Raw genomic sequence first — 10550 nt, forward strand, 5'->3', positions numbered from 1 at the left:
GTATAGTCAACCCCCACTAAGGTGGGGTCGGAACAAAAAAGTGCTCATCAAGGATCAAATTTCATCAAAAAATGCATATTGGAAAATTTTAAAACTCGAGAGAATGAAAATATTACATGGCTATCCATTAGAATAAGAAAAATCTGCTAGTTCCGCTCAAATATGAACCCAAGTTGAAATTGACGTGGCTTTAATGTCAAAGACCAAATATAATTCATTGTTTTTCTTCCTTTTGATAGATCTGGTGATTGGCAACTCAGTGTTAACAAGTCTGCACGATTCAAATCGTTAACAAACTTCACAGACAAATTCCAAATTTGACCGAAAATTTCAACTGTGTATCACAATACCTCCTGTAGATGACAATGGGTTAAGAGTATTTAAATTAACACGAATAAAAGAATGACCAATCAATTGTTCATATCAGATAATTAAGAATTAGTCTTCGAGGGAACAATTATTCATTCCGCAGTCTATTGCGATCAGGCAATAGATAATTCTGCTTGAAAAACATTTTATCAAAAAACAATTCGATCTTCGGTGCAACAGATTGCAATCTCATCAATTGGCAGGTAGCGAGTTAAGATATCCTAGATATACATCGAGTTCTGAAATAGTACCAATACTGTTTCAGGGTTTTTCAAGGTTTTACTATTAATGTATGCCTAATAAATTTTCCCGCTACTAATTATAATAATATCAAAATAATTAACAATTTGAAACTTAGCGAATAAACAACACATTTATGCGCTGGGAAAACTTTTCTGTTCATCCTTAACTTTATAGAAAACTGATAACTTTAATCTTAACTCGGAATCCAAAAATCGTAATCATCAGCTGGAAAGGAGGAGGAAATAAAATGACGGACAGCAACAACAGAATGTTCACGGCTGGAGGTGGGAACAGTAGTGCGAATATTTCTGGGAACAACAGTAACGGGTACCATCAACAACAACATCACGACCAATTCGATTTCCAGCATCGAAACCAACATCATCAACCGCAGTACCCTGCGATAGTAGTGCCCACCACGAACTACAGCCATAGTAGCAGCAGTCATAATACAACCCATGCAGTCAACATGAGACCACCCCCACCAATCAGCAGGTATGTACGTCGCAAGTTCACAAACTATTTCAGACTACTTTCTTATGTCCATATTGTTTTTCAACCAATGAGAGCCCTTCACTATTTCCGCAGCCGTTTTACACGTTACAAAAAACTAACTTGAAAAAAAATCGTTGTATCTTTGCAAAACACTATTCTTATAAACTCTTATCGCCTAGGGAGACTGAACTAATTTCAGATTTTAATCAGCAATCATGAAAGATATTCTTATTTCGAGCAGCCAATCAACAGCTTGGAGAGCTTTCATAAACTCCTTCGAAAATTATATTCAAAGAGCAATTTTGTAAATAACTCAATGAGTAACTTCCAATGTGGTCATTTCAATATTGAAAAATGGAACGTTTACAAAACTGTAAAAAAAATTAGCCAACAATTGCAATGATCAAACAGCAAATAATCCGTTGAAGGCAAATCATTAAAGCAGCTAATCTGTGAGAGAGAAGATAGGCTTCAGGGCCCTTGGGTGTTTGCCCTTCACTTAGTCTATTTGCCATCAATTTTCTGACACGGATATCAATATCCACAGCTACAGAGAACTCAAGAACTCTCCACGAACAAGAATCGTTCTCGTTGTATTAGCGGGATTGAAACAGAAAAAGAGAAATATAAGAGATAGAAATTGACAGAATTTTTCTAAGTGTCCAAAGTTTTTATTTGGTGTGCAAATTCTGTAAATTTGGTTAGATTCCAAAATTACAATTAACTCTGCTTCTAAACTGAATGCTATTAAGCATAAAACTAATGCCACCTAACAATCGCTTTAATGAACTTTGATAACCTAATGCTTATACTGTTTCTTTTGAACTTTTGATTTTGCTCTTTTGACTTTGAACGTATTCACTACATTGCGTAATTTAATGAGGAAGAATTTAAAATTCATTCAGTTGAAACAGTGAGTGAAGTAAGTCGGAAGTCAAACGTGAAAATCTTGACTTATGAAAAACGAAAAATGTGATCAGGAGCGCCTAAATAATAGCCGTTGAGTCTGACGGCGGCTATCAAACAAAATATAGGAAAATAACTTTTCGCAAAAAGCGCAAAATAGAACCAATTTCAGCTCAGTTAAATTCGCTGCTAAAATAATATTAATTAATAGAAGTGGAACGGCCAGTTTAAATGATTAATTGGAGAAAATAAAAATTTGCTAAACAGATTCAAACGCTACAGCCTCAACATTATTTTTTTTATTAAAGACATCCATCTCAATCACGTTCAGTGAGAATCAAAAAATATTCATAGAGCGTGAATTAAAAACAGCTTCTTTGTGCACTATTCAGTAGTATTGATATCTTCTAACAAATGTAATAGATGAATTTCTTGAAAAAACAAAAAAAAATGATGCATAACGAACCATTATCACAGCACATGTTACTGCAAACTTTACTGCGCTTTATTCCTGGGTACATTTCTCCGATAGTCATATCGGCCGGAAGAAAAAAGAATCAAGCAAATCGTCACAATAAAAAGAACCAATCGTAAAAATCTGTAAACATTTTCTTTGTGAGCCAATCAACAATTTGGAGCTACTTCCACTTATGCGATTAAAAATATTTCGTAAAATCTCTAAGAAGAAACCATATGTACAGTTTTCTTGAAGTTTTCACAGGTAAAACAAACAAACAAAGGTCAATTTCCAGTAGAATTTACATCAATTGCACAAAACTTGATTATAAAATTGAATTGCACTTAGACAGCGAGTAATTTTTGGAGCTACCTGAATCTCAGCAAAAGTTGAGAGATCAAATATTAAATATATCAAACAATCATAATGCCAGACGTCGCAATATTCAGTGACAAAAGAAATGAGGTTCCGACAAAATTTCGAAAAATTATGCAAGCCATAATGGAATAAGAAAACGGAATTAAATTAATTCGATTTTGAAAATAGGCAGGAAAAATCACTTAAATATAAAAATTTAAAAAAATGTAAGTATCTGATTCAATTCTACAATTCAGAAAAGCAAACTAAAAGAAAGCGAAACCAAATGAACTAAGGTAGAAAATTTTATTACACGCATAATTATGGTTCTGATGAACGTAAATTAAGTTAGAACTATTAGAAGTATTCAACCGTTATTTCATCCTACTTGAACAGTTATTATTTTTGTGCAGGGAAGGACGCAACTACCGAAACCACGATTTCTCTCACTCTTCGAAGAGACATGTTAGACAACAACAGCAGCCTACTATTCAGCATGCCCGAGATGGAAGCAGCGTGTCAGGTTACATCTCAATGCACCATTATAACTTCAATAATAAGAAGTGTTTTAGAAAAGAAGCCTTTTTTCTAATAAGAAACCTCTTTCCAAATAGATATCTAACAGCATATTTAACCGTACCTATTAGTAACCAAATATATAATCATTTTTCTACTGATTATAAGCAAATTCTTTTTTTGTATGTATTGGGGGGTCAAATAGTTTCAAAAAAAGACGCTAAGCATTGCGTTTGAAACCAGCCATTTAAAAAATTCTTAAAATCATGCTATTTATTGGTAAATCTGTCTCGACTCTTTCTCAACTTTTTCTAGAAGACAACCATGGGGAGGATGAGTATTCCAGTTCGGATGAGGAAATGGTGATCCAAAAATGGAGTTCATCCACTAAGATTAACAAGCCTAAGCCTCCTCCCCCTCCCCCTTCTATACCGCCTCCCGAGGAACCCGAGGACCCTCCACCGCCTGAAGTCAACCGGTAAATCTATTGTAAATTGACGCCACTTTTTAAACCGCGACAGGAAGTCATAATCAGTTCAAATCTGAGCAAAATTAATTACTGCATAGAAGACTAAACTGCATTTGACTTCCGCCAAATTAGTTACAAAGAAAAGAAACACCGAATCCAACAATATCATCACGAAAAACTAAACATGGAGATGAAAGAATAATTATGTACTGAACCAAAAATTCAAAAGGCACCAAATAGCCGGAATGAAGCAAAGAGAAAGTACTTCATAAACAGATCTGGCTGGAATCTTAGACCTTTCCATTGCTACAGTTGATTTTAAAAAAAATTGTTTCGGCATAAACCATGCGGACAGCATTAGGCGTTACAATGTGGAAATAGCAGACACAAGTCCTTAGCTGTTCTGTTCTATAAGTCAGGTTTGATGAATGTCATCAGAAAGAGGGAAAAATTTTTGTAGCTGGAAGTATGGTCTACTGGAGTTCTACCATGACATATTCTTCACAATATTAGTGGCGTGTGTGCCATGTGTTGTGGAGGCACAGCTGGTGGCAAAACACAGTGAGGATAGCAGTGCTGGGAAGAAAATGGGCGCAGCTGTCTTCCTCATGTTCATGCTTCCAATTGCTATGAGTTAGTTCTATCATAAATATCAAGCATGAAACAAATCTGATTAGCAGGATTATAACTCCTTCCCACTCTTTGGGACTGTGTCTGTAGCTCCCCATTATTATACAATATCATTTATGTGGGGTGGGATGAAATTTCCTTGGTGAAATTTCCACCATTCTCATTTTCTATCTCAAGATGAGATTTGCAAATTTACGAATGGACTTTGAAGTATAACTACAAATGACTAATACAAGGTCAAAAACGCTTCCTATAATTTCAGTTCAATTTGAGAGGAGCACTTATTCGCTATTTTCTGAAAAAAAAATTGGTTTAATTTGTTGGACAAAACCAATTGCGGTTATTAATTTTGTGTACTAAAGACCTCTGGACTCAAAAGAAGCAAATTCATTTGAAAAAAAAATCCTATTTTGTTGTTTTCCTTTTGAACAGTTGTGGTGTTGATTCTGCTTCTGTACTACTGTGTGACTCCTATTCTGTGGTCGACTGTTGTGATTCTACTGTGCGTGTTTGCAACTGTGACCACCATCTGCATCCTAGCAAGGACTGCTCTTCTCATGTCCACCAGGAAACAAATGAGGGACAAGTACGACATATACGACACACAGGTATCAGTAACGCCACCGCGTATGAGGAAGGGTCACTCTATTTATAGGTTGGGCTAATTAATTGACTCAATCCAAAAAATTATTGAACATATGGGGTTCGAATCCACGCAAAATAATCTAATATCTTCGAGCCTCGTGAGCAGATTAGGATACAAAGCATCTGTGCTCTGTCAGGAGTGAAACGAACGTTAGTACACGAACCTTAATTAGTCTTCCCAAATGTGTCAGCCATGTCCTTTGCGAAAATATTTATTTGAGTAAAAATATCTTTTGGGTCTGTTTCCTTCCCTCAAGTGAAAAAAATACAAACGGTGTGAACAACTTAATAATTGTTGTAAGGAAAATTCAATCTTTCGACCTCTCTAGGTGAACGACGCATGTACTTCCTTCTTCTGTTACCACTTTGCCCTCTGTCAGATGAAACAGGAGGACAAGTACCAAGAGGAGGTGGCCAGAAAACAAGATGAACAGAACTTTGCAATGGTTGCTTACAGGAGTGAGATCAATATCAACATGGCCCAAAATGAAGCGAATGGAGTTGGCGGTGGCGGTAGTCAACCTAACGACTCAGTTGCTTAGTAGCAAATAAAGAGTAGTCGGAAAACTCTTAAAACAAAAGCATTGTTCATCAAACTGGCAAGCCACGCATATATTTCAGTGACATATTGCACTTTATTGATACATTACCCATAAACGAGACCACTAAAACGGATATCCGTATGATAATGTGAGGTAAAGATGGTGGAGCTTAAAAGAATGAAATTCTAAAATAATTTTTAAGAACAGTGCTCAAAATATGTATCACAAACGTAAACTATTGGGTAATCGATCAATGTGCACTTTTTTCATTAAAAATATGAAGTGTTTTCCAAGCTTTGATGCATATTCTAATAAATCATTATGATTTAAAAAGTTCAAGCAAGCTGAAAATGTCCTAAAAACAGTTTTTACATTTTTCCAACATTGGTATCGGCCTCTCAAGGAATCAAACATTTAGAACAAGGACAGTTAGCTGTTCAATAGAATTTCTGAAAAAATGATTAATGAATTCATAAAGTGCAAAACTAACTTCGGACGAATTGCTTTCAATCAACTGATGTGGTTCCGGCTTCTGTTGTAGTCAAATTGTTGAAGGGGGGAATAGAAATGAGGACACAGGGTGGGGGAGCTAAAAGCCGACAAGACTGCCAGAAAAAGTCCTCTTGCACCATGACATTTGCAGCTTCGGTAAAATGTACGCAGACAAGCTAATAGAACTTCTCGGCAACATATTGACCTCGGACTTTATTGACCTCGGAGGATGAAAGTTAAACCGGTAACACCAAAAAGATCAAACGAAAAAAAGTATTAAAAGAAAAACACGGCTCAAATAATGGCTACAAGTTTAACAAGACAACCGACTAACGTATGGCGAATTGCTCTCAAACAATTGGCGAGCGGTTGGTTTTATCAGTTGCTAGCAACGGTTTACGGAGGCTAGCTTTAGCTTGATAAAGGGACGTGGGTGAACACGCCGGCGGGTGCGTTTAGTAGCGCACGGTTGTTGATAGTGGGGCACGTGGGAGGGGGGGGGGGGGGGATGTGTAGTTTTTGAAAGATTAACCAGCAACTGAGATGTTAGTGGCCAATTATTTTTAATAACAGGGAGCTTACGAAAGTAAAATTAAAGCAACAACAAGGAGGCTCGGTAATGTGCGTTCGTACATTCAGTTCCGACCCCGCTCCTCTAAAATTTTCACTTAATTGTCTACCAAATGAGGAAGAGATAAAAAAATAACATATCAACATATCGATCATCAAACTACTAAAAGAATAAAACAAACTACTCTAGAGGGCCTATGAGACCTGTGGCTACCAGAATATGACTACCAATAAAACTCAATAATATGACTACCAATAATAGGACGGCAATAAAAATCAAGTAGTTACAAATATTAATTACGACCCAAACTCCTTGTCCATTTTTTGCCAATATTAACCGGTAGTTTTTGGAACAAAATATAGGACTTTTCATCAATGCGACTTGGCAAAAAGTCGACTAGAAATGAGCAAAAGGGGAAAAGTTTATTAAAACACTGCTTTTTTTAAAAAGAATTGAATTCGAACTGATTAGAAACATTACGCATCAAATGAAATCATTGAGAGAGTCTATTATACCTCAATAGAGAGCGACTGAGGCCTTTCATTATCCAGGATATGTCATACGACTACAATAAAAACGACAAATACACGCAAAAACGAAAAATTTGCACGAAAAATTATGCACGAAAACGATCTCCCACAATCAATTATATATTAAGCTGATGACTAAAAACAATAAAAATGGTCGTTTACATTTTTTACAGTTGACAACATTTGAAAATCAAATGACGCCCATTATTTTGATACTGTGAGAAGAATACAAAAAACCTACAAAAAAAGTGGCAAATATGCAAAAATCGCAGAAATTGGTTTTATGAAAACTGGTTGCTCCAAGAAGAATGACCATTTGATGAAAAAAACGTTATGAAGAGCAAATTGTATTTCAATAGATCAATGATGTGAATTGTATATAGAGATGTTTAGCTACAATTTAACAGAAACAAAATTGGCAGATCTCAAAAATCTATCTCTTTTTTTATTAAAAACAAATATTCACAAAACTCATAACCAACAAAAACTTTCGACTAAAAGAGTAGACAATTTGTCTTGCAACTACTCGTAAAACTAATTGCGACTGTAAATAATACTATAAAATAGCATTAAATACAAGATGAACAGATAAGTTTCACAAACAACTTTACAAAACCACAGTTTTGAAGCCATTAAATTTATAAGATATTAACAGCGAGAATATAAAATCTTCATTTGCGTCTCCTTTGATCATCATAACGTATTTTTGTAAAACAACTATCACAAAATGACAACAAAAAGAACCACAAAAACTGAAAAGTATTGAAACTTCGCAAAATTCTTCTGAAACAAATTGTCTAAGCCCTGAAGACATCATTGAAAACAATTAAAACACAGAAAAATTATAATTTGATTCGACAAAACATTAAAAAGAAATCTAAATAATGAGGCTAATTTACGAACATGATACAACATTGTAAAATACGAAAAAAACGCAAACCACGACAAAAAGTTGAAGAGTACTATTACTCTTTTTTTTTAATTCGAAAGCCAAAACAACCATCAGCTATATACCGATATCAGTTATTAAGTTCATTTGTTTATCTTTAGTTGGCCACTGCGACCTTTAAATACGCAATATTTGGCATATGAAAACAAAAATTAACAACAAATAAAGGGCAAAAATAAAAAACTACCAATTTCTGCAAGAGAACGGTGTCGCAGCCCTTCAAACCATATGTAAGGAAAACAAAAAATATGCTCAGTTTCAAATGTTGTAAAGTTTTTTGAGATAGATTGTTAAATAATGTGACAATTTACAAAAGAAACAAAAATAACAGCAAAAAAGGGCAACTAATCACAAAAATCAGAAAATTTTGTATGAAACCCGTAGTACCAAGTTCAAGAAAACATTCTGTTAAAACAATCGGCCGCAAAATTAGTTTATATTCTATAAGGAGGAAAGGTTGACCTGTACTTACTGAGAATAAGCAAAATGTTGACTAAAATAATATAAAAAATTGACAACTCCAAAAAATCACAGAAATTTCCTTAAAACAAATACATTCAAAAACAAGAGACATTAGGCAACAACCAAATGAATAGAAAAGGTTCACTTGCACCTCTTGAAGAGGAAATGTAGATCTTTGAGTGGTTGAACTTAAATATCAGACAAACAAAAGAATAACAATTGAAGGCAAAAGACAAGGCAAAAGCGATAAAAAACCTTTGGTTCTCTGAAAACAAACTTTATCTACATTTGGCCTCAAATTTAAGTAAATTGGAGCTGTCATTAACGGAGCCGTGAAAAAAAAATTGTCAGTAATTAACATTAAAAAAAACAAAAGCAAAATATTTTGAAAAAAGGCAGCATCAAAATAAAAACCAAAAAGTCTCTTATTCTAAGAATCCATGATATTATCGAACCTCTCCCTGATTTTGACGCACGCCCAGCAAACCGACCAAGTGTTCCAAGTGTTTGCGAATTAGAGCAATTGTTGAGTGGAATTCTTCAAATATTAACAAAAACGATGCATTTTGTGTAATTATCGAGTTAAATCTGCAAAAAACGGCAAAGTTTTAATTCCAGAAGACTTTTATACGGCACCCAATTGCAACTAGCGCTCTTTTTGAGATTAGGGAGTCTGTGTTAAGGTTTGTAGGTCACTAAGTCTGGCAAACTTTAACAAAGTGGACCAAAAAAGCATAATTTGCGCCATTTTTGATGAAAAAAGTTTGTGCAAATTTTAGCTAAAATTACTGAAAATGTGAACAAAAACAGCCGAACGTTCACAAAGATTTAAACCTCAATAACTCCCTGTAAAAAACGAAAATCGAAAAAATCTTTTTAGTTTCGTATTCTACACTGGACGGGCTTTTTAATGATACCACTCACAATTCTCTACGATGAATATATCGATCGGCCAAAATTGACTGAACAAAAAAACCCAGTTGAGTATATAGTTCCTCCCTCCCCACTAAAGTGGGGGTCGGCACGAAAAAATAGTCTTTATAAATAAGATTGTTTTCAAATATTGTAACTTTTAGTATGTATCTAAAACTGGCGATTTCCACTACAAGCATGCAAAAACTGTGAGCTGTAAATATCTAAAATTGGCAATTTGCACTCCAAATATTTAAAAATTGTGAACTGCATATATCCACCAAGAAAAAAACAAATCCTACCAAAGACGAAACCATAGTTTTTGAACGACTAGTGGGAACTCAAATCTATTGCCACCTACTTCAGTCGGAGGCGGTGCTTGGGTAACCTGCAGGGGACTAAAAGTTCACTGAGGGGTTTCAAATGACTTTCTCAAAAGTTATTAAAAAACCAATATTAAGATTTAAAGTGAGAAAATTGTATCAATTTCTGAGAATCGGCGCTCTTGTCACTGACTTTCACTATTTAACTCCCGCAATTGATTTACACTTCTTAAAATTGTGAATGATAGAGAAATTTAGATCAAGGGCGTAAAGAAGTCAAGGGCGTAAAAGCGGCTCAAAAATCAAAACGACACGTACTTCGCGTCAGTTTTCTTAAATACCCTAATCCGAATTTAGTTACTAAATTTTATATGGATATCGTGGCCGACGCAAAAAGCAGCGTCCAATGCTATAAGCAACACAAAATGTTGCACCAAAAAAATCACATAAAAGCTAAGTCCAGTAAAAACACACGACTTTGACAATGTATCAAATATCAATTCAATAAATAATCTTTGGTAAGATTGTTTTATAGGATTATTTTGTAAATCAGCTCTTACAGTAAGTCTGAGCTGCTTTATTGGAAAATCGTCAATTCGTCGGTTTGTTTAGACGCGAAAAAGATTTACGACTTGACAATACGGATAATTTCGCGTAGCTTAGAAAATTAAAACCTTCCATT

General features: G+C 34.8%; 2 protein-coding genes across 4 annotated transcripts in view; one reads left to right on the forward strand and one right to left on the reverse strand.

Annotated features, from left to right (window-relative positions):
• LOC142348119 (lipoxygenase homology domain-containing protein 1-like) overlaps positions 1 to 10550 on the reverse strand; it is a 208432-nt gene that overhangs the window by 157878 nt on the left and 40004 nt on the right. The gene's annotated exons all lie outside the window — the stretch shown is intronic.
• On the forward strand, positions 386 to 6533 carry LOC142348120 (uncharacterized). Of its 2 annotated transcripts, none has more exons than XM_075399302.1 (7): positions 386 to 568; positions 838 to 1107; positions 3241 to 3350; positions 3659 to 3821; positions 4273 to 4445; positions 4875 to 5050; positions 5417 to 6533. In XM_075399302.1, exons 2-7 carry the CDS (start codon positions 860 to 862, stop codon positions 5627 to 5629), a joined length of 1083 nt encoding a protein of 360 aa, XP_075255417.1. In that variant the 5' UTR covers positions 386 to 568; positions 838 to 859; the 3' UTR covers positions 5630 to 6533. The 2 variants fall into 2 exon arrangements, with proteins under 2 accessions (XP_075255417.1, XP_075255416.1); XM_075399301.1 differs by having other exon boundaries at positions 387 to 572.

This window comes from Convolutriloba macropyga, chromosome 10 (assembly GCF_964194025.1).
Source record: "Convolutriloba macropyga chromosome 10, txConMacr16.3, whole genome shotgun sequence".
In the NCBI taxonomy this organism is placed as follows: Eukaryota; Metazoa; Xenacoelomorpha; order Acoela; family Convolutidae; genus Convolutriloba; species Convolutriloba macropyga.